The sequence below is a fragment of the Microtus oregoni genome, unplaced genomic scaffold, assembly GCF_018167655.1.
Source record: "Microtus oregoni isolate MIOR12 unplaced genomic scaffold, Mior012 000020F_ref0000438, whole genome shotgun sequence".
Lineage (NCBI taxonomy): Eukaryota > Metazoa > Chordata > Mammalia > Rodentia > Cricetidae > Microtus > Microtus oregoni.
This window is the reverse complement of record NW_024543079.1, coordinates 14,109,646-14,133,414: the sequence shown is the minus strand read 5'-3', so window position 1 is coordinate 14,133,414 and position 23,769 is coordinate 14,109,646. Positions and strand designations below refer to the sequence as shown.

At 54.8% G+C, this 23,769-nt stretch overlaps 1 protein-coding gene across 1 annotated transcript; it reads left to right on the top strand.

The window, feature by feature from the left end:
• Nucleotides 1-317: 317 nt before the first annotated feature.
• Myh7b (myosin heavy chain 7B) lies at nucleotides 318-23,756 on the top strand. Its single transcript, XM_041670266.1, has 41 exons — nucleotides 318-408; nucleotides 1,813-1,919; nucleotides 2,094-2,237; nucleotides 2,652-2,808; nucleotides 3,040-3,067; nucleotides 4,149-4,245; nucleotides 6,353-6,376; nucleotides 6,495-6,587; nucleotides 6,683-6,746; nucleotides 7,426-7,524; nucleotides 8,706-8,809; nucleotides 8,977-9,115; nucleotides 9,378-9,496; nucleotides 9,573-9,722; nucleotides 9,876-10,046; nucleotides 11,428-11,607; nucleotides 11,697-11,829; nucleotides 11,914-11,990; nucleotides 12,393-12,480; nucleotides 12,631-12,748; nucleotides 14,866-14,989; nucleotides 15,076-15,212; nucleotides 15,906-16,161; nucleotides 17,174-17,416; nucleotides 18,080-18,256; nucleotides 18,337-18,482; nucleotides 18,658-18,748; nucleotides 18,830-19,219; nucleotides 19,834-19,960; nucleotides 20,053-20,171; nucleotides 20,261-20,457; nucleotides 20,592-20,941; nucleotides 21,076-21,200; nucleotides 21,314-21,429; nucleotides 21,763-22,159; nucleotides 22,241-22,366; nucleotides 22,457-22,627; nucleotides 22,708-22,812; nucleotides 22,895-22,990; nucleotides 23,405-23,542; nucleotides 23,617-23,756. The coding sequence occupies exons 1-41, from the start codon at nucleotides 318-320 to the stop codon at nucleotides 23,626-23,628; spliced, it is 5,826 nt and encodes a 1,941-aa protein (XP_041526200.1). The 3' UTR covers nucleotides 23,629-23,756.
• The last annotated feature ends 13 nt before the right edge of the window (nucleotides 23,757-23,769 follow it).

Below are 23,769 nucleotides of genomic sequence, written 5' to 3'. Positions count from 1 at the left end.
ATCAGGGCTGGGGTGGCTGCTCAGGGCTGTGGGTTGATCAGGGGTAGGTTTGGAGCTGGAGAGAAGACCGGAGGGAGCCCATTGGTGGACCCAGGTCCTCAGGACCTGTAGCAGAGGATGCTCTTATGTTTGGAAGTGTGCATTTGCAGGCACACCGGGGAGACTCACTATCAAACTTTGTGGATTAGAGGGTCATACCCCAGTGCGGAACCCGGTCCCTAAGTTTTCTGCCGTTACCCTCTCCCAGTGCCTGCCGCCTAGGACTACCTTGTATCACCGCCCAGGTTTCCAGGCCTCCTCCTCCACCTCTCACCACCATGATGGATGTGAGTGAACTCGGAGAATCAGCCTGCTATCTCCGCCAGGGCTACCAGGAACTGATGAAGGTGCACACTGTCCCATGGGATGGTAAGTGAGAGCAGAGAGGGCCACAGTCATGGAGAAGCCCAAGAGACTAGGAGTGAAGAGGGCTGCCATTCTGCTTGATGGTACAGGGGCACTGTGGCCTGACGCCTGGGACCTTCCCTCAGTTTCTGGGTGCCAGAGGCTATACATTGCAGGGACCGTGTGAACACAACTGTGTGGCTGCAAGCAAGGCTTTGGTTTGTCCCTCTGTAAAGTGGGGTAATATCACTTTGCCCGTGATATCTCTATGAAGACTCAGGCTGGTCCGGGGCTTCTGAGAAGAGATGGATGTGTGCAGGTGGCCTCTATGTTCACAAAACCTGTGCTGAACTTATTTTTAGTGTTTTCCATGGAGCCGAAGCCGCTGTTTATTAGGGACAGGAATAAAGACTACTATTTATGACTTGATTGGCTCATAGTACAATAATAACATAGGAAGTGTGTCTAGGGCTTTACTGTGTGCCCGGCCCAGAGCTGATGACTTTCTGTGTGTCATCTCAATCGTCTGGGCAGGCGATAACCAAAGTAGAGCCAGACCTAGCAGCACGCAACATCTGGAGCCCCATATTCAAAAGGCACAGCACTGAGGTGGGTGTGGCAGAGGTAGGCCTGTCTTGGTGAATTGGAGGCCAGCCAGAGCTACACAGTGAGAACTTGCCTCAAAAGAAAGGAGAGGCTTCTCACGCCTAATTTGACATTCTATTGTCTGTCATCTAAATTGTTTTCTGTTGTTTAAAATCTTAGCACGTGGAGTCAAGGATTTCCTCAGGGCATTAAAATTTTTTAAGTACATTAAGAAACAAAGAAACCAGGGAGCCTGGTTTGGAGCCTTGTTTATATGAATAGTTCTAAGGCATGTGGTTAGCACCTAGGAGGGCAGAGAACAGAACTTGCTGTCTGCGTGAGTCCACATTTTTAACATCATAAAAATCTGGGCTCTCAGAAGCTCTGGGGTGAGCTGACAGGCCAGGAAAGAACCCAGGACACAGGAGATCCCCACGTCTTCAGTGAAATGGGGAAGGTACGAGCCTCCTGAGAGTTAGGAGCCTGCTACTGGAGGATTCCTCCACCTGGGGACTTCAGGAGGCTCCATGGCCTTTGCATTTGAGGAAGCAGGCCCAGAGAGAAGGAAGTCTTCCCCGGTGACAGGGAGCTGAACGCAGGTGTTCAGTGTAGACCGTTATCCCAATTAGCTCATTTGAGATCTGTAGGGACCCTCCCAGCTGTGTCCTGGGTTTGGCAGAGTCCTCACTGTAGGGGTTGTAGGAGAGTAACCCCTATTTCCTGGCAGAAGAACTCCCGGTGGGGAATTGCGGGGTGGGGGTGGGGCACTGCTTTGTGTCCACAGTGTAGGAACCTCACTGGACTCTTGGAGCCCCTCTCAAAGTCCGATCTTTCTGCACCCAGGCAAGAAATGGGTCTGGGTGCCCGATGAACAGGACGCCTATGTTGAGGCCGAGATCAAGACTGAGGCTACCGGAGGCAAAGTCACCGTGGAGACCAAAGACCAGAAGGTTGAGCTCTCTCTCCCTTGAGATTAACCCACCTGATCCGGGCTGCATCACCTGGCCGGCTGGTTCCGCAGAGTGAATGAGTGGGGCAGGGCGTGGGAGGGCGTGGGTAGAAGAGAGGGGAAAGGTCAGCTGACCCATCTCTCAGCCCTCACTACGAATCACACATCTCGGAAGGTGCTGACGGTACGAGAAACGGAGGTGCAACCCATGAACCCACCCCGCTTCGACTTGCTGGAGGACATGGCCATGATGACGCATCTCAACGAGGCTGCGGTGCTGCACAACCTGCGCCAGCGATATGCTCGTTGGATGATCTATGTGAGCTCTGGCAGCTGCGGGCGGGACCGCTAATGGGATGGGACTACAGGTGCGGCAGGGCTCAGAAGGAATGGAGTCTGGTGAGCTGGGCTAGAGCTACAGGGCCAGAGAGAGGAACAACCCTACGTAAAAGAGAGGACAGCCTAGAGCAACGGCTTGGTGACTTCTAGGGTCTCGTCAGAGTCAAGGCTGTGGGTGGGGCCTGAGATATGGCTGCCGACTTAATACCATTGAAGGTTCAGCAAAGGACCATGGTCAGTCCCTACTTGGGACTCGAACTGGAACGGGAGGAAGGGCTGGGCATGGCGTATCAGGAGGCTTCTTGAATATTGCAGGGTTCATGGTGGGCCTGGGAATGGGAACTTGGACGTCTCTCTTCCTTCCTAAAACTCCATCTGTGTACTCTCTCCTCAGACCTACTCGGGCCTCTTCTGTGTCACCATTAACCCATACAAATGGCTCCCAGTCTACACAGCTGCTGTGGTGGCTGCCTACAAGGGCAAGCGGCGTTCTGAGGCCCCGCCTCATATATACGCAGTGGCGGATAATGCCTACAATGACATGCTCCGCAGTAAGAGCCACCTCCCTCACCAGCCCTCAGCTCCAGGGCAGCCTCTGGTTAGGACTCCCTCCACTGCCCTGTTATCTGCCTCTTCAGGCTGGAAGTCCTACTTGGTCTTTCCCACTGGGACTTTGAGTGGGGACAACTGTCTCCGTGTCATAGAACTCAGGAAGTCCACTTCTGGTTAGTCCCTCACCTTGGCTGACTCATGTACTATGTCCTCTCTCCTCTTTCCTGTAGACCGAGAGAACCAGTCCATGCTGATCACGTGAGTGGGGTTCTGGGCATGGAGTGGCAAGTGCTAGCCATTAGGTGGTGGAGGAGGAGAAGGAGGGGGAGGTGGTGGTGGTGGTGATGGTGGTGGTGGTGATGGTGGTGGTGGTGGTGATGGTGGTGGTGGTGATGGTGGTGGTGGTGGTGATGGTGATGGTGGTGATGGTGATGGTGGTGGTGGTGATGGAGGTGGTGGTGGTTGTTGTTGGTGGTGATGGTGGTGGTGGTGGTGGTGGTGGTGGTGGTGGTGGTGATGGTGAATCGAAGCTATGACTCAGGGTTGGATTCAAAGTTCTTAAGGCAGGGCCTTTACCTCCTTTTCTCTCTATTTATGGGGGGGGGGGAGTAAAAAGCAGATATTCACACATGGGAGTGGCCCTAAGCTCCTCGCTGTCACTCCCCCTGAGTTGGAATCTCCCACCTGGATTCTCCGGAGGTTCTATACAGCTCCTTCCCCTGTTCTTCTCAATGTCTTCTCAGCTCTCCCTCAGCCCTCATCCTCCCTTTGCCGTCATGGGAAAGAGATTCATTCCTGATGTATCAGCTTCATATCCCGTCAGGCCAATTATGCAAACAGACACACACACGGGCACACACATGGGCACACACACATGGGCACACACATAAAACCTTTAGCCTGGCTGTTACAGTCACTCTCAAATTGGACAGAGCTGGATTCAGGCACTCACACTTCCATGTCTTGCTGTGTGCCTTTATGCCCCTGAATCTCACCAATAAGAACAGAACACTCTAGGCTGCCACACAGACCTACCAGCACCAGTGTGTTTAAGTGTGACCCCTGAACAGAGCACAGGCAGCCCCAGAACTTCTGAGGTCCCTTTCCTTAGTCATAAGTTATCACAGTTCACGCTATGGGGTCTTCTGATGGAGGTGGGGTACGTGGATTGGCACCAGGAGGTGAGTTAGTGCTCAGGAGGCAAAGGGCATGGTCTGGACCTGGGGGTTTGCTTCCAGGGCTCCTGAGCTGGGAACAGTGGTGAGGAAAGAGAGTTGAGGTTTGAGAGCTGGGGACTTAGACCAACAGGCATTGGTGACTCTTGTTTGTATTGTCCAAGCGGAGAGTCGGGGGCCGGTAAGACGGTTAACACCAAACGGGTCATTCAGTACTTTGCCATCGTCGCTGCCCTGGGAGACGGGCCGGGCAAGAAGGCAGTAAGACTTGCCCACTTGGGCACCAATCCCCACTGCTTCTCGCTGGTTTTGTTTTCTTTCTTTTTTATTTTTCTTTCTTTTTCAAATTGCAACCTCCCAGAGTTCCCAGCCCTGCCTGAGCCTCCTACTTTGGTGAGAGACTCTGGCTTGAGCAAGGCTTGACCAGAAAACTTGTGGCCACCTCCATCACAATGTTTGGCCTGAGCCAGGCCTGCTGCAACTTTACCCTCCATCACACAGATGGGAGCCTCACACATCCCAGACGTTTCGTTTGTGTGTGTGTGTGTGTGTGTGTGTGTGTGTGGCTTGACCATTATGACCTTCATGATTTTGGAAGTGTTTACCATGTAAGCTGCTTCTACCTCCAAGTGGCTGTCTTCTTGGGCTGTCTGCATTGAAGACACTGTTCCCTGCTGCTAAAGAGAAGAGCAGGCTCATCCACAGACATTAACCTCCCAGAGCTGGGGGCTCTGGGAACTCTTGACAATAGCACGACCTGTGGTTTTAGTTAAGATGTTTTGAAACTTCTTAAACAGGGTAGGCATGGGGTTTTTGTTGTTTTTAAGTAAACTATCCTATCTCTGGCCCACAGGCCAGGTGTTGAGAGCTCTGTGCCTTCCGCTGACCCCCACATGACTACACTGAAGTGAGCGGTCTTTTCTTCCTGGACCCCAGGTTTCCTCTGCACAACCCACACTCCTGGTCCTGTTGAGCCTTGCTCTAGTCTGGGGCAATTTTCTTCTTCTTCTTCTTTTTTTTTTTTTCTTGCTGTGTTTTCTTCTTCTTCTTCTTTTTTTTTTTTTTTGATTTTGTTTTTTGTTGCCTCCCCCTAGCAGCCCACTTTCCCCCTTTCCGCATCTGATTGTCTTGGTTTTTGGACTTTGTTTTGGTTTTTGGTTGCAACCCATGTTGTTTTGTTTTTGTGGTTGGCTTTTTGAAATTCTTTCTTCTTCCCTTTCTTTCCCACCATGTTTTCCAAACCCTAAAAGGCCTTAGAGGATACTGCAGAAAAGTGGGGTGTGATTCCATTACAGGAAAAAACGACAGAGGTTAAAGTTGACAGGAGCACAGCTGGAAGGACGGGGCAGGGGAACACTTGATCCTGGAGTCAGGGCAGAGGGGCAGCTCAGAGAGGTGGCAGACACTACCCATGGATTTGGTAACTTAAAACCTGTACTAACCCCTCCCCTTGAGCTCAGATTTGGCTAAACTGGCCAGAAAGAGTCCTGAAGAAAAGCAGTGAGTATGAGCTGGACAGGGGCTGGGCCGGGTTCCTTACTCCCTCTACCCTAAATATGTCTAGGCTTTGTTAAGTGATGGGCCCCCTGGAGATCAATAAATAAATGAGCGACCACGAAGTCCCTAGTGATGTGTCTGCTATCCCTAGAATCTGTTTCTCTCTTCTTGGGCTCTTGGCATTAGTATGGGGGTGGGGATAATGAAGCTAGGAGGGGAGGAGGGAGTGTGGACTCAGCTCTGTGTCCCTCTGGCTAGGACATAGAAGGACAGACACCACAGGAGGCAGGATGCTTGAGGAGACCCCCCTCCCCCAGCACATAGACTTGTTGTGTGGCCTTGCTGGGACAAAGCTAATCATTTGCAGCTGGCAGGGCCACGTCGAATCTTAGTCTATACACAACACTGAAGACACAGACAACCCAGTACAGAAAATATGTAGAAGGGCTTCCGGGAGGTTAGGGTAGGAAGGCTCAGAGTAGGAAGAAGTCTCTGCTATCTCAGAGATCAGGAAGGTCCTCTCAGAGGGTGAGGGCTTTGGCAGGCCTCTGAGGGGGAGAATGCTCGAGTCAGGTGTCTTGTGTGGATGTGGATAAGGAAGAGATTCCTGAGAATCAAGAGACAGGTTTGACCTCAGTACACATGAGACCCTAGTGCCGCCCCTGTCTCAAGCCCTATGACCATGCATGCTTCCCTGTCTAGCATCTCCTCTCAGTTAATCACCCAGGAAAGCTAGGGGAGGGCAGAATGTTACGTTTGGCATTACTAAATATGTGAGCGACTAACAACCCTGCCCCACTAATCATTGTCCTGATGCCCTACCCCTTCCGGAGAGGCCCCACATCCTCTGACATTTTCCTTCTCCCTCCAGCAATTTCTGGCAACAAAGACTGGGGTAAGTACAGGGCCAGCTGTGGGGCAGACAACATTTTTGGGGTCCTGGGGATGCCCATCTCTCCTTACAACCCGAGATCCCATGGGCTGCCCTGGCCCCTCATTCCTGCTGCCACCAGGGGACCCTCGAGGATCAAATCATCGAGGCTAACCCTGCCATGGAGGCTTTTGGCAACGCCAAGACTCTGAGGAACGACAACTCCTCCCGCTTTGTGAGTTGGCTGGGGGTGGAGAAGGGTCAGTGTCCAGGAGGGCCGTGGTGGTGGGAACCAACAGGGCTGAGGGTGGCATGGTCCTTCTGCTGCAGGGCAAGTTCATCCGCATCCACTTTGGTCCCACCGGAAAGCTGGCCTCTGCAGACATTGACAGCTGTGAGTCCAGGAACGGGCAAGGCAGGTGTGGGAGGAGGGACAGAGGCTGAACTGATCACATCTGTTGGCTTCTGTCTGCTCTGGTATTTCTGTCCATCCTCAACCAGGTCCCACTGCGTCCTCCCCACCCATCACAGTGGCCTGCTGGTCTCTACTCTCCTGCTCTGTCTGCCAGTCAGTCTATGGTCTGAAGTCAGTCGTGTCCTGTCCCTGCCTCAAAACCTTCTCTAGGAGCTGGGGAGAGGACTCATGGGTGAAGTACTTGCTGTGCGAGTACAAGGACCAGAGTTCAAATCCCCAGCTCCCATGTAAATGCTGAGTGGGTATGGTAGCCCACTTGAGATTGAAGCCCTTGGGAGGCAGAGACAGGAAGCCTTAGAGCAAACTGGATAGTAAGAGCTGCATGGCTGAGCTCTGGGTTCAACTGAGAGACTTCTGCCTCAGTATGTAAGGTTGGAAGTGATGGGAGAAGACCCCAGAAACTCCCACAGAGGCAGACACAAGTTCCACACAGTGACACAATCCTGGAGACGCTCTCCCAGTGTGTGCTGGTCTGTGCACAGACACAGGCACCTCCACACATAGCCTGCCCCTCGTGGCTGCTGCCTTCCATCCCTCCCTATACCACACAGGCTCTGGGGAGGTAAGGAGATAGCAGGCCAACATTCCTTTTCTGCAGATCTTCTGGAAAAGTCACGAGTGATCTTCCAGCTGCCTGGTGAGCGTGGTTACCATGTCTACTACCAGATCCTCTCGGGGAAGAAGCCAGAGCTTCAGGGTGAGGGTCAGGATGGGGAATAAAACTCAAAGATGGCTCCCATCAGGCCAGGCCCTGGGATGGCCGATCACCCTCTATACAGAGGTGTGGGCTACCTCCACTTTCCTGGAGGCTCATAGCCTGTCTGTGCCCCTCCCTAGTTCTTCCTGCTGCTTTTTATTACCATGGAACCCTCTTTGTAAAGCTTTCATTGGTGGTCGTTGTTATTGAAGGGTTGTGGTGGTGGTAGGGTGGGGGATATGGGTGTTCCTGTGGTAGGGGACAGGCCTCTTAACGTCATCGTCCTACCAAGATTGCCGCTGCTCCTGCCATCCTGAGACTAGAACCCCCACCCAGCACCAAGGGAATCCAGTGCCAAAATATAGCCACTTTCACTTTCGCAAGCCCTTTGAAGGCAAAATCTGGTCCTCCTTTTGTCCCAGTATCAACTCAGGATCTGGGCTTGAGGGATGGGTGTGAACAGCAGTCAAAGGATGAGTGAGACTTACGGACTAAGGCCCATCTCCGGAGGACCAGACGTGCACATGCACTTCAGAGTTGAAAAGGGGTGGTACACACACAAGCTGAACTTGGTGGTGCACAGCTTTAACCCCAGTATTCAGGAAGCAGAGGTAGATGGATCTCTGTGAGTTTGACGCCAGCCTCATCTACATTGTAAGTTCTAACCAGGTATATGTAGAGAGACCTTGTCTCAACAAAACAAAGTAAATGTGTAAATAAATAAAACAAGAAGCTGAAGGAGAGGAGTATAACTCATAGTAGAGAGTGCTTGTCCAGGAGGCAGAGTCGTGGGTTCCATCCTCAGTCTCACCCAACCATCCACCCTGCTACACACACACACACGCACGCACGCACGCACGCACGCACGCGCACGCACGCATGCACACACACACCTGTGGAAAAAAAATTAGTCAGGGGGCCATGCCTGTAATTCCTGTCCTCAGAAGCTGAGACTGGAGGATTTTGAGTTTGTGGCCAGCTTAGGCTACATAAAATCTGTCTCAAAAAACTAAAAATAAGTAGTAAAATAAATCAAAAGTCACACAGAAGCCCTAGGAGGAAATCTAGACTTGGGGATAGAGTCTTCCCACCCCCAGGCCTCAAGATGGAATGGAGAGAGAAGGCAGCCTGTGAACTCTGCCTCTCTGCCTGACTCACTCTTTGGGGTGTCTTGTCCCCAGATATGCTGCTTCTGTCTATGAACCCCTACGACTACCACTTCTGCAGCCAGGGGGTCACCACTGTGGATAACATGGATGACGGGGAGGAACTTATCGCCACTGATGTATGTATGGGGGGATGAGGGGTGGGAAGTGGTGCCAAGCTGGGTTCCCGTGTGTGTGTGTGAACATATGCACGGTGTAGAGTCTAGGAAATATGATATGACTGGAGCGGCAGCACTTGGCTAGACCCTCAAGGACCTGAACTTTTCTGAACCCGCCCCCACCTCAGCACGCGATGGATATCCTGGGCTTCAGTGTGGATGAGAAGTGTACCTGCTATAAGATCGTGGGAGCCCTCCTGCACTTTGGAAACATGAAGTTCAAACAGAAGCAGAGAGAGGAGCAAGCTGAGGCAGACGGCACTGAGAGTAAGGGCCTCTAATCCCACTGACCTGGTCTTTTCCCTGGACGCCTTGTTCTGTACATGGTCATCAATCCTGGTCCATGAACTTTGACCTCAGTGTTCTCTGTTCCTGTCTGAACTCTAGACCCTCCTGAGGGTGACAGTGTGCCAGCCCCGATTCCTCTCAATGAACCCCATGCTGTGACAACAGACCCCTCCCTCTGTCCCCAAGTGCCCACATCGTTCACCTTCCTCTTCCTCATGTTCCCTGACATGTTCCCTGCCAGGTGCTGACAAGGCTGCCTACCTAATGGGGGTCAGCAGTGGAGACCTCCTCAAAGGTCTTCTGCACCCCCGGGTTCGTGTGGGAAATGAGTACGTGACCAAGGGCCAGAGTGTGGAGCAGGTGAGATACCTGCGGACTGAGGCTCACCCAGCGACAGCTGAGGCAGGGTCCCAATTCTGCCTTCCTGCATCCACAGGTGGTATTTGCTGTGGGGGCCCTGGCCAAGGCCACCTATGACCGACTGTTCCGGTGGTTGGTGTCCCGGATCAACCAGACCCTGGACACAAAGTTACCCCGACAGTTCTTCATCGGAGTCCTGGACATCGCTGGCTTTGAGATCTTTGAGGTGGGAGCAGCTCTCAACACAGGCATTGCTCTGAGGCAGAGGCTGATGGGCGGGTGTGGGAGAGCCACACCCCTGCTTCCCCATGGCCTCCCATCCCACCCCACACCGCCCCGTCCACAAGGAGCCTGCTGACGGTGGCGCTCTCCCTGGTAGTTCAACAGCTTCGAGCAGCTGTGCATCAACTTCACCAACGAGAAGCTGCAGCAGTTCTTCAACCAGCACATGTTCGTGCTGGAGCAGGAGGAGTACAAGAAGGAAGGCATCGAGTGGACTTTCATCGACTTCGGCATGGACCTGCAGCCTTGCATCGACCTCATCGAGAAGGTCGGGCCAGAAGGGCTCAGTGTGTGCGCCCGTGTGCCTGTGTGCGTGTCAGCTGTGTATCAACATGTGGTTGCAACTGAAGTGTGTGCAGGAGTTTGAATGTGATCGCGTGGCTGTGCTCATAGGTGTGAGGGCATTTGAGTATAGGTGACTAGGGTCATAAGGAACCTAAGGACAGGATGCAACCATTGTGGGCGGCTCTGCCATTCACCAGGCCCGGTGCAGAACTGACCAAAGCGGAGACTCATGTTTACTGGATTGGAACACATTGTAAATGCTTCCCCACTGCACAAAGAATGAAAAAAATGAATTGGCAACATTGGAAATAAAGGCGGGTGTTTCTCTTTGAGCCTGGCACAACCTGTGCTGTAACCTTGAGCTAGTTCACTCCAGAGGCTTTGCCCAGGGCATGTGAGTCCCCCCTTTTTTATCATTACATGCATTGATTTGCTTCATGTATTTGTATTGGTCAGCTCATGCGATGGTGTGCATGTATGTGTGTGTGTGGGGGGGGGGGGTCAGAGGACAACTCAGGAGTAATTTTTCTCCTTCCACCACATGGGTCCCTGGGAGCAAACTCAGGCTATCAAGCTTGGTGACATGGGTCTCATGTGCCAAGCTGGCAAGATGGTTCAGTGGTCCAGCTTGGCACATATGTTCTTTATGGACACAGTCCCAGTTTGTGGTACGGTTTTCTTCTGAACATGAATTTTCAATGCTGTGAAGAAGCCAGAATAGGCCACACAACAGGCGATTCTGAGATAGTCTCTGGCTGTGGGCTTTACGAGGTTGGTTTGTGTGTGTGCGTTTGGGGGGATCAGTATTGAAGTGAAATCATTTTTCCATTCGGTTAAGAAATGAAGGTTCAGTGCTGGAGAGAGGGCTCAGTGGCTACGAGCTCTTGCTGCTCTTGTGGGGACCTGGTCACTTCCCAACAGCGACATAAAGTCACTCATGGCTGCATGTAACTCCACTCTGAAGGGATCCAAGTCCCTCAGGCCTCCTCGGGCACATAGACTCATGCAAGCACACACATCTACACACAGATAAACACATGCTTACACAGGATCCCTAATTCCACTGAGTGTGGGGACCAAGATGCAGAGTTAGTTGACCTTAAAAACCCCAAACCTAGTGTGTACAAGGGAGCCATGGAGCCCAGAGATGCCAGGCTGGTCTGCACACATAGGCAAAGAGGGGGACTGAAAGTCAAGCCACAAGCTTTTCTCTGCTAGAAGGTGGATTCCTGGGTATGGGGCTCGGCCCTGCAGATGGCTGGGTTAACGATCCGAAACAACTCCCAGGTGGGGCTAGTCTGGAGCATGAGAGTCTAAGGCCAGCCAGCATGGTCTGGCCCTTCAATCTTGCTCCCTGTCCCCAGCCTCTGGGCATTCTGTCCATCCTGGAGGAGGAATGCATGTTCCCCAAGGCTTCGGATGCCAGCTTCAGGGCCAAGCTCTATGACAATCACTCTGGAAAGTCACCTAACTTCCAGCAGCCTCGCCCGGACAAGAAACGCAAGTACCAGGCTCACTTTGAGGTGGTCCACTACGCAGGCGTGGTAGGTGCCCACTGGAAGTCGACACTCAACCGCTGTCCTCCCTCCCTTCTTGGGGCCACCACCTTGGATCAATATTTCCCTCTCTGTAGGTACCTTATAGCATCGTGGGCTGGCTGGAGAAAAACAAGGACCCCCTCAATGAAACAGTGGTCCCCATCTTCCAAAAGTCACAGAACAGGCTCTTGGCCACCCTCTATGAAAACTATGCAGGCTCTTGCTCCAGTGAGTACTCAGTGACAATCTGGTCCTCCCGTGGATCCCCAGAGCGACATTCCCCGGCATGATCAGTTCTCCTGTCTCTACTAGCTGAACCCCCCAAGTCTGGGGTGAAAGAGAAGCGTAAGAAGGCAGCATCGTTTCAGACAGTGTCTCAGCTTCACAAGGTGAGGTCCAGACGGGGCCCCAGCAGCCCTGACCCTCTGCGGCTTGCAACGGCCTCTGTGCTTCCTGCCGAGTCCCTGTGTCTTGGGTGGGCAGCTGTTAAGACTTGCAGTGATGTTTAGCTCCTCTCTACGTGAACATCACAGCAAGTCTGTGCTGCTGCCTGCCCCCATGCTGCCTGGGCAGGGCTGGGAGGGGAGGGGAAGCTATGGGAGTGAGCCCCGGGAAGGGGGGTGCGAGGGCTTTGGTGGCGGATGGAGTGTCATAAGGAGCAAGAGAAAAAGAACAGGTGCAGGTGCATTTGGGCCCCTCTGCTCAGTCCCCACCTGATCCCTATCCACTGCAGCATCTAATTCTGGTTCTCTGCCCCTCCCATGCCTTCTCCCTGCCCTCCCTGCTCCCAGGAGAACCTCAACAAGCTCATGACCAACCTGCGGGCCACACAGCCTCACTTCGTCCGTTGCATCGTCCCTAACGAGAACAAGACTCCAGGTGGTGTCCCTGGGCTGGTTGGGATGGGGGAACCAGAAATGCCCTCACCTTGCAGAATCTGCTCAGTCTCAAAGTAAAGCCTTGGTAGGCTTTACTGAGGGCATGTCCTTAGACTTCTAATCTCCTCCTTTCACCCCCACCATAATCCAGGGGTCATGGATTCCTTCTTGGTGCTACACCAGCTACGCTGCAATGGGGTCCTGGAGGGGATCCGGATCTGTCGCCAAGGATTTCCCAACAGGCTGCTGTATGCAGACTTCAGACAGCGGTGGGTGCTGGCTACTTCAGGGCTGCCAACGGCCTCTTTCTCCTGATCTTAGATTAAGTGGGACCTGAGGGGGTGGGAGGGACAAATTGGAGCCCAAGGGACAAGAGGAGCCTCCATCCTAGGAGGGGTTAAGGAGAGACGTGAATAAACTTGTGGTATATGTGGGAGGTGGAGGCTGGGGGCTTTGCCAATCACTTGGATACAGAATAAGAGAGGATAAGCCTACAGTGACTCCCAGGTTTCAGGCCAGAGCCACTGGATAGATCTACTGAGCCTTACGACAAAATGTTTAGATTGGGTGCCTAAGGGGTTTGGGCATGTCCAGTCAGAAACACCTTCAGCAGATTTCCTAGAAGAGAAGGCAAGGACGGGGTTGGATTTATTCTGGAGCTCAAGTGAAGATGTAGATTTGGGGATTGAATATGTATTTGTGTGGACTGGACTCTGGGGAATGCCTGACAGGTCGTCAGAGCCCTGTGGGGGCCATCAGCTCCCTTCCCACTGACCTTGGTAGGTTCTGTATATTAAGTTATAAGAGCACAGTCTCAGTTGCTGCCCCTTCCACAAGTAACAGGGGTCGGTTCCCTTCATAGATTAGATGTCTGTACAAATCCCGAACACGGTCTGTAAGTTTGGTTTTCAAATCCTTGTCAGTCTTGGAGATGGCTCCTTATCTACAAAGACTCCAGAGGCATGAGTCTGTATCATCGCCTGTTTGTTATTCTAAAGCAGGGTATTTCTGTTTAGCCCAGGCTAGCCTCAACCTCTCAATACTCCTGGGCATGGTGTCTGACACCTATAATTCCAGCAATAGGAGGGTGGAGCAGGAGGATCACCAAGGGTTTGAGGCCAGCCTGGGCTACATAGTGAGTTTCAGGGCAGCCTAGGCTACAGAATAAGACATTTCAAACACAAAAATCAAAACAAACTCTCGGGACTTTGTGAATGACCCACTCTTGCCTTGAAGCACGAGGACCTGAGACTGGGTCCCAGAACCCACACAGAAATGCTGGGCCGGGTGTCACACTCATCCCAGTGCTGAGGAGGCAGGAGTTCCGAGACTCCAGGCCACCGAGGATGCTCTAACTGAGGAGTTAGGCGGTAAGAGAGCCTGTCTCAGAGGAGGTAGGACTGCATTCTCGAGGCTAGCCTTGAGGCTGTTGTCTGGCCATATGCTTGAGTGTATGTCCCTGTGCATACAAACCTAAAACTAACCCTGGGCGGGAGAGCTGCTCCGTGGTTAAGAGCACTTGCTTGCCCTTGCAGGGGACTTGGGCTCAGTTTCTAGCACCCACGTGGTGACTTAAAACCATACAACCAGCTGTGAGTGGCAGCTCCAGGGGCTCTGGCACCTCCTCTGGTCCCCATGAGTACATATACGTAGGCAAAGTCCTCATACACAGACAATTAAGTAACTACTCTCAATCCTCTGTCTTAGCCTCCTGAATGCTGAGAGTACAGGCATGTGTCATAGCGCCCAGTACCTTACTGTTGGTTGTTTTTATTGTCTTAAAACATGGAGCAGCCCATGACCCACATGTTTTATTTAGTGAGTTCCCTAGTGAATGGGCCTGGCCTGTCTCTGGGAATCTCCCTTCACAGCATGGCCACTGCCCATCTGTACACATGTGTGTATGTGTCCAGGTAAGTGGACATGCTAGGAATCCTTGCTCCTTTTCAATAAAATTCTCTCTTAAAATTTTCTTAAATTTGTGATATGGTATAGTATGTCATTTCTATGTTTTGTTTTTGCCTTTAAGAATTATAAAAGCCATACACGCCCTTTATAAAAACCACATCCATATAAACTTACTTAAATGCATTTACACCATCAAGCCCGCTTTCGAGACAGGGTCAGGCCAGGTAACAGGCTGGCCTCAAGGATCTCCCCACCTCTGCTTCCCAAGTGCTGGGGTTTCAGATGTATGCCACACCCCGGTGCTGAGGTTTGCATAGAGCATGCCATAACCCCCAGTACAGCAACACTTCCTCTCTGCCATCTTGTGTAGCATATGAACCTTTGGAACCCTAGCACCTCTGAGATTCAGGCAATTCTTCCCATTCACTGTCAATGGCCTGCACCCTGTGTCCATGGCAGCTTCTCCCTGATCTCCTAGGTACCGCATCCTGAACCCCAGTGCCTTCCCGGATGACACTTTTGTGGACAGCAGGAAGGCCACAGAGAAGCTGCTGGGCTCCCTGGACATCGACCACACTCAGTATCAGTTTGGTCATACCAAGGTTAGGGTGCACTGAAGTTAGGGTTGAACCTGGGTGCATTCGCTTACACTGGACAGGGGTCTCACTTGGCTGCACCCTGCCCTCAGGTGTTTTTCAAGGCTGGGCTTCTAGGCATCTTAGAAGAGCTCCGGGACCAGCGACTGGCTAAGGTGTTGACCCTGCTGCAGGCTCGCAGCCGAGGCCACCTCATGCGCCTGGAGTACCAGCGCATGCTAGGAGGAAGGTAGCCAAGGGACGAGGGATGGGCAGGAAGGATGGGAAGGCCTGGGGTATAAGTGTGACCGCTGTCCCAAGGCTTACAGGGCTACAAGGCTCTTCTACCCTGCCATACTACCTAGGTTGTTCCTCATGGGCTGATTGGGGTGAGTTCCCCAACCTATTTTTACACCTTAAAATTGGGGTGAAAGTCAGAGAGATGGCTTGGTAGGTAAAGGCACCTGCTGCCATACCTGATAACAAGTTCAGTCCCTAGGACACACATGGAGAAAAGAGAACTGACTTCTATATGTTGTCCTCTGATCTCCACATGTGTGCTGTGGTCCATGTGTAACACACACACACACACACACACACACACACCATTTTTAAAAGTTGGGGAAGGAGCAGTCTCTGCCCTTCTGCATGTCTAGGGTGTGGTCTGGAGGGTACCAGCGCTCAGTGCCTCCCAGACTCTGAACTGTGTATCTTCTTTATCGCTTGCTTGGCTAAAGTAGAGGCTGTCCTCTCAGGAGGTGGCACTCAGCTGAGAGTTAGGCAGCCCGACCACGGGGCCTGGCAGCTTCGCTGTCTTCAGACACCTGCAGGGGCCACCTGGACATTTGGAGGCCATAGGGCTGCTGGGAAGACTAGAGAGAGAGAGGACAAGGCACCTTGAAGGGGCAGAGCTGACTGGCTCACAGGAGGTGTCCCTCCCTAGGGATGCCCTGTTTACCATCCAGTGGAACATCCGGGCCTTCAATGCCGTCAAGAACTGGTCCTGGATGAAGCTCTTCTTCAAGATGAAGCCGCTGCTGCGCTCGGCACAGGCAGAGGAGGAGCTGGCGGCACTGCGGGCCGAGCTGCGGGGGCTGCGAGGAGCACTGGCTGCTGCTGAGGCCAAGCGTCAGGAACTGGAGGAGACTCACGTCAGCGTCACTCAGGAGAAGAACGACCTGGCCCTACAGCTGCAGGCCGTGAGTGAGAGGAGGCCAAGAGAATTCAGGGGCCTCTGACAAAAACCTCTAACCAAAAGTGGCCAGGGTAGCCCTGGAGGCTCTGGGTACCTTGACCTTCCATGTTGTCTTCCTACTCTGGAAGTACCAGGAGATGAGGCCTGTAGGCTCGATGTCTGCCCACTCTTTCCTGTAAGCCTTACCTGTCCATATGTCCTGAGAGACATATGCAGGAGAGCCCCAGCTCCACAATCCCCAACCTCCCTTAAATAAACCCTTGCTCCCTTCTCCGGTTCAGGGACACGGGAATCTGAGGCAGGTACCAGGGTCCTACCCAGAGGGCAAGGGTCAAAGTCTGGAAACTCCCCAGCATAGGTTTTGAATGTCCCTTGAATGCCAGCCCCAGGCTGGTGCTGGAGATGGTCCCAGGGAAGACACAGCCATGATGGTTATAAAACTTCCTTTCTAGTATGGGGGGGGTTATGCCACAGGCAGTGTGGAAACAGGAAAGAACAGTCTCCTCCTGGGATGGCCTTTGGTGCTGCTCAGGGTAGGTGGGGCGGGGCCTGTGCCCACCCACACTGCCCTCAGAGGGCAGCAGCTCTGGACAAGCAAGTGGACAGTGGGGCCTGAGAGCTCAGAGGCCTCCTGGGTTGCCTGCACTGCGGCTAATGCTAATTCTTAACAGTGCCATGTCTGTCCCTATGTCCAAGGCCCTGGAGAGGCCCCTCCAACAGTCTCCAGAGCCCAGCAGAGCGTGGGTGCTTCAATTCTTCACCAACCAAATTGAATTGCCAACATTTGCCCCACTGGAGTTGCCTTCAGAGGATGAATGGCTTTTCTCTCTCAGGGCTGGACCTGGTGTCCCCCAGATGGCCCCTCTTTTACCTGGCTTACCCCACCCCTCAGGAGGGCTGGACCTGGTGTCCCCCAGATGGCCCCTCTTTTACCTGGCTTACCCCACCCCTCAGGAGGGCTGGACCTGGTGTCCCCCAGATGGCCCCTCTTTTACCTGGCTTACCCCACCCCTCAGGAGCAGGACAACCTAGCAGACGCAGAGGAACGCTGCCATTTGCTGATCAAGTCCAAGGTGCAGCTTGAGGCGAAGGTGAAGGAGCTGAATGAGCGCCTGGAAGACGAGGAGGAAGTGAACGCCGATTTGGCCGCCCGCAGGCGCAAGCTGGAGGATGAGTGCACGGAGCTTAAGAAGGACATCGATGACCTGGAGCTGACGCTGGCCAAGGCTGAGAAGGAGAAACAAGCCACTGAGAATAAGGTGTGGAGAGGGCCTGAGCTGGGGGCCCAGCCCGGCTCTGCTGGACCCCTGCTGGGTCACGGCCTCCTGAGAGCCTCCGTGTTCACACCTGTCAAGTCAGGGTACCAGCACTAACTCATTAGGATGGCTGAGGAATTGGTGTGAACCGCTAAGTCACTTTGCTAAGCATACACGACCAGGCCTTGCACACAGTAGGTGCTTAGTAAATGCTAGTGATTATCATCTGCCCTGGACCGCAGGCTCTCTGGGGAGGCAGCTCCTCCGAACTACAAAGCCCTCTGTCACAGAGATCTATCTCCTGGTGCCTCTGGTTGCCGGTGTTGTATTGACTTTGTCATAACAGGAGGGGGAATGTAAGGCTGTTTGGTTCTCACAGGGGCTGAAGAGAAAGCTGGGACTAGGACACAGCTCACTGAATACCTGTTGATAACGTAATGGCTGCCACCCATGAGTCTCTTACTCAGGGCCAGGCACTGTGCTCGACTGTGAGCCTTTACCCACAAATCCTCCTACACAGCTCGAGGAGATACGAAACCCTGGGTTGAGCAGGAACAGCGGAGGCTCAGTGTAGTGGCCTGCCCGCATCCTGCAGCTGGAAGGGGTGGCTGCTCAGATCAGCCTGTGGGGAGGAATGTCCCCATAGTGAGTCGGGCCTTGACACAGGTGAAGAACCTCACAGAAGAGATGGCTGTGCTGGATGAATCCGTGGTCCGACTGACCAAAGAGAAGAAGGCATTACAGGAGGCTCACCAGCAGGCCCTGGGCGACCTGCAGGCTGAGGAGGACCGCGTGAGCGCACTGGCCAAGGCCAAGATCCGGCTGGAGCAGCAAGTAGAGGATGTGAGTTGCGGGTCTCTTGGGGGCTGTCAGGGGGGTGCAGTGCCTGGCCTGCTTGGAGCTGATACCCGCTCTGTCCACAGCTGGAATGCTCCCTGGAGCAAGAGAAGAAGCTACGCATGGACACAGAGCGTGCCAAGCGCAAACTTGAAGGAGACCTGAAGCTGACACAGGAGACGGTGACGGACACCACCCAGGACAAGCACCAGCTGGAAGAGAAGCTGAAGAAGTAGGTGTGGGCTTAGCAGGGGTTCTGGGTCTGATGGGCTCTCCTTCCCTTCTGAATTCTCTCAGCCCGGTTGTTGTCGGGGAGGATACAGGGCTCCTTGGGGCCTCAGGTATGGTCGTGGACAGTGGGAGAACAGTTAGGGCCAGGACTGGCTCATCCCACCATGTACTCCCAGGAAGGATTCGGAGCTGAGTCAGCTGAACCTGCGGGTGGAAGACGAGCAGCTCCTGGGGGTCCAGCTGCAGAAGAAGATCAAGGAACTACAGGTGTGCACTGTGGCATGGGGGAATGCGCTGGGTAGACCAGGCCTGCGTCAGAGGCTCATGGAGTTGGTACCATCTACCCAGGCGCGGGCAGAAGAGCTGGAGGAGGAGCTGGAGGCTGAGCGAGCAGCCCGGGCCCGGGTGGAAAAGCAGCGAGCAGAGGCAGCCCGAGAGCTGGAGGAGCTCAGCGAGAGGCTTGAGGAGGCTGGTGGGGCCTCGGCTGGGCAGCGCGAGGGCTGCCGCAAGCGTGAGGCTGAGCTGGGCCGGCTGCGGCGGGAGCTGGAGGAAGCGGTTCTGAGACACGAGGCCACCGTGGCCGCCCTGCGCCGTAAGCAAGCAGACGGGGCGGCGGAGCTGAGCGAGCAGGTGGACAGCCTGCAGCGGATCCGGCAGAAACTGGAAAAGGAAAAGAGTGAGCTGCGCATGGAGGTGGACGACCTAGGGGCCAGCGTGGAGACTCTGGCCCGTGGCAAGGTGTGCCTCCAAACCACTTAGACTCCGCAGCCCACCCAGCCATCTGTCCCCTGGCCCCTTAGTGCCAATACTCCACAGCGGCCCTGACTTCCTGACCCCTGGATGCTGACTTAACCTCGCATCTAACCCCCAGCTCCCCACCAGTCCTGACCTCTAACCCTGCCTGCTCGATTTCATTCCTTGGCTCCAGGGAGTTCTGATACACACTCAAACCCCAGTCCTCCCACCCAAAAGAAGTGTGACCCCAGCTCGTGACTCCTGAATTCAGATTTACCATCTGCCCTAACACCGTACTTGTCCTGAACCCCAGCACCGCCCCCCCCCCCAGCACCCAACTTGGACCCCCCTCCCACCTCCTGAACCTAATCCTAATACCTGTTCCCAGCTGATTCCAGATACCCAAATCCTGACCCACTGACCCTGGGATGGGTTCCGAGGCTCCCAGTTTGTGCCCGCAGTAGGAACTCAGACCCTGAACCTGGAACTCAAACCTCCTTTTGATTCTTGGTCTTATACCTAGTATTCCAACTCCCAATCCCTGGTCCCCGTCTCAGCCCCTTGGATCCTGCCCTTGGATGTACAAATTTGTCTTGCCCCCTGATTCTGTGTTCCAGGCAAGCGCAGAAAAGCTGTGCCGGACCTATGAGGATCAGCTAAGTGAGGCCAAGATCAAAGTGGAGGAGCTGCAGCGACAGCTGGCTGATGCCAGCACCCAGCGCGGGCGGTTACAGACCGAGAATGGTGAGGCCTGGGTTTAGCTGGGCAATGCCAGGTAGGGTTTAGGTGGTGCCCCTCAACTGACTGACTGGCCTGCTGGCCCCTTCCACCTCCAGGGGAGCTGGGCCGTCTGCTCGAGGAGAAGGAGTCTATGATCAGCCAGCTGAGCCGCGGGAAGACCTCAGCAGCTCAGAGTCTGGAGGAACTTCGGCGGCAGCTGGAAGAGGAGAGCAAGGTAGGCTGGCGCTGGCAACTGCGAGGAAGACAGGTGGGCCCTGGGGCCGCTAGCTTGAGTTGATGCTGGGGCCATGGGTGTCCCTGCAGGCCAAGGGAGCACTGGCCCATGCGGTGCAGGCTCTGCGGCACGACTGTGACCTCCTCCGGGAGCAGCATGAGGAAGAGTCGGAGGCTCAGGCCGAGCTGCAGCGGCTGCTGTCCAAAGCCAACGCTGAGGTGGCCCAATGGAGAAGCAAGTATGAGGCAGATGCCATCCAGAGGACAGAGGAGCTGGAGGAGGCCAAGTGAGTAGTTGGCATCTATCTAGACCATGACCCAGAGATTCAGGCCTGTGCCTGTTCACCCTGTATGCAGTGGTGGGGATTCTGGGGCCCTTTCCCCAGGCTCCCTAGTCCACCCTGCCTGGTGTGTGGTCCAGGAAGAAGTTAGCCCTGCGGCTGCAGGAGGCAGAAGAAGGGGTAGAGGCTGCAAATGCTAAATGCTCGTCCCTGGAGAAGGCCAAGCTGCGGCTGCAGACAGAGTCAGAGGATGTGACCTTGGAGCTGGAGCGGGCCACCTCAGCCGCTGCGGCACTCGATAAGAAGCAGCGGCATTTGGAGCGGGCACTGGAGGAGCGGAGGCGGCAGGAGGAGGAGATGCAGCGGGAACTTGAGGCTGCACAGAGGGAGGCTCGAGGTCTGGGCACGGAGCTCTTTCGACTGCGGCATAGCCACGAGGAGGCGCTCGAGGCCCTGGAAACGCTCAAGCGGGAGAACAAGAACCTGCAGGGTAGGACCTGAGGCCCAGAGCACTTTAGGGCCTCTTTGGAATTGGGGTGAGCCAAGTAACCTGGAGCAGGGCAGATGCGAGGATGAGTCCTCCCTGAGGGTGAGTCCTCCCTCCACGCTCGGTTCACCCTGCAGAGGAGATCAGTGACCTCACAGACCAGGTCAGCCTCAGTGGGAAGAGCATCCAGGAACTGGAGAAAGCCAAGAAGGCGCTGGAAGGGGAGAAGAGCGAGCTGCAAGCTGCACTGGAGGAGGCTGAGGTCAGGGCTGGCCACAGGGGTGGGTGGACTCTGATCCATGACTCCCTGGCCTTGTTGGTCTCCAGATACCTGCCCAGTGCCCTCTCCCAACACTGCCCTATCCCCATCCCTAGGGGGCGCTGGAGCTGGAAGAGACAAAGACCCTGCGGATCCAGCTGGAGTTGTCCCAGATCAAGGCAGAAGTGGACAGGAAGCTGGCGGAGAAGGACGAGGAGTGCACTAACCTGAGGTCTCTGGAAAGCAGTTTTGCTGTGTCTATGGTGGCACACTGGCAGGAACAGCTGCCCCTGCCACAGGATTAGGGTGTTCCCATTCCAGATGTGGTCCTCCACAAGTCTAAAGGGTGCTCGGGCCCCAGTTCAGCCCATGTCCCCCTGGCCTCTAGTGAATGAACTCACTGTCTTTGGCAAGTCACAAGGGGCTTTAAAACAGAGAGAAGCAGTTCACTTCTTCCCCAAATGGGTTCCCATCTCCATGGGTTCTTGGGCATGATGCCACAGGTAGTGCCCTGCCAACGCCATTCCTGTAGGCTAAGCCTGCCCTTCATGGCATTCACTCACAGGCGCAACCAGCAGCGAGCAGTGGAGTCCCTGCAGGCCTCCCTGGATGCAGAGACTAGGGCCCGCAACGAAGCACTGCGGCTCAAGAAGAAGATGGAGGGGGACCTCAATGACCTGGAGCTGCAGCTAGGCCATGCCACCCGTCAGGCCATGGAGGCACAGGCAGCCACTAGGCTACTGCAGGCCCAGCTCAAGGAGGAACAAGCCGGGCGAGATGAGGAGCAGCGGCTAGCCGCTGAGCTCCGTGAGCAGGGTCAGGCCCTCGAGCGCAGGGCTGCACTCCTGGCTGCCGAGCTGGAAGAGCTGCGGACGGCCCTGGAACAGGGTGAGCGCAGCCGGAGGCTGGCTGAACAGGAGCTGCTGGAGGCCACCGAGCGCCTCAACCTGCTGCATTCACAGGTGGGGATGGGTCAAAGGTGTCCTCAAGGACTGGGCTGGGGGCAGAGCCCTGCTGGCCAGCTGAAGCTCTGCTCTCCTCAGAACACAGGCCTCCTGAACCAGAAAAAGAAGCTGGAGGTGGACTTGGCCCAGCTGAGTGGGGAAGTGGAAGAGGCGGTGCAGGAGAGGCGGGAAGCTGAGGAGAAGGCCAAGAAGGCCATAACTGATGTGAGGCTGGGCTAGGGCTGGGATGAGCGAGTGCAGAGCCCAGAGGGCTGCCTTCATCCCCTCCCCACCGTGCTGCTTCCTCCCCCACAGGCGGCCATGATGGCTGAGGAGCTGAAAAAGGAGCAGGACACGAGCGCACACCTGGAGCGGATGAAGAAGACACTGGAACAGACAGTGCGGGAGCTGCAGGCTCGCCTGGAGGAGGCAGAGCAGGCTGCCCTCCGTGGTGGGAAAAAGCAAGTGCAGAAGCTGGAGGCCAAGGTGTGTGCAGCCTACCAACCCTTCCCGTGGGGTGAGGCCAGGACAGCTCGGCTAGCAGACCACCCTCGACTGCCCCACAGGTGCGGGAGCTGGAGGCAGAGCTTGATGCGGAGCAGAAGAAGCATGCCGAGGCTCTCAAGGGTGTGCGCAAACACGAGCGCAGGGTCAAGGAGCTCGTATACCAGGTGGGTGATGGGGTCCATCCCAGGAGGCGGCGCTGGAGCTAACCCAGTCCGGGCAAACCCTAAGAATCCTTTGCTTGCCCAGACGGAGGAGGACAGGAAGAACCTGGCTCGCATGCAGGACCTGGTGGACAAGCTGCAGAGCAAGGTCAAGAGCTACAAGCGCCAGTTTGAGGAGGCGGTGAGCACACTGGGGCCAGGCATCTGGGTCTGCTCAAGATGCCAGTGGTGAGCTGCTTTCAACTGCAGGCCTTGCAGCCAGGCAGGCATCAGTAGCAGGCTGCACTAAAGGGGGGGGGGGGGGGCAGCCATGCCCGCTCAACTCAGGGACGTCTATGGCTGGAGCACGGATCACTGACAGCTTTAGAAGGGACCGGGGTGAACTGCTTGCTTTCTCTGTTCGGGCCTGGGGATGGCCTGATGGGCGAGTGACACACAGGACTTCTAAAAGGTCAGTCTCCACTTTGGTTCCCAGTAAAAGGAAGGCTGGTGACAGAAAGAGTGGAGGGAGGACCAGAAGCCAGCTTCTTTCTGGTCTGGGAGCATGGTAACCATTTGTTACCAATGGGAACCAAGGCCCTACCTCTGCCTCTAGGAGCAGCAGGCTAGCACCAACCTGGCTAAGTATCGCAAGGCCCAGCATGAGCTGGATGATGCTGAAGAGCGAGCAGACATGGCAGAGACCCAGGCTAACAAGCTGCGGGCAAGGACCAGGGATGCCCTCGGCCCCAAGGTGAGAAGGCCTCTGTGTTGGGTGGTACTGAAGGTGGGCAGACATAGATAGCTCATCTCTTTTTCATCTCTCAGCATAAGGAGTGACGTCCCAGGCTCTGAAGAGGGATACCCACTGTGGTCCTGCTGTCTCTTCCCATCTTTGGCCAGCCCACCCTCCCTGGAACCCTGAATAAATGCCGTGTCTGCATAACAACCATTGTCCTTATTTCTCGGGGTCAGGGGAGC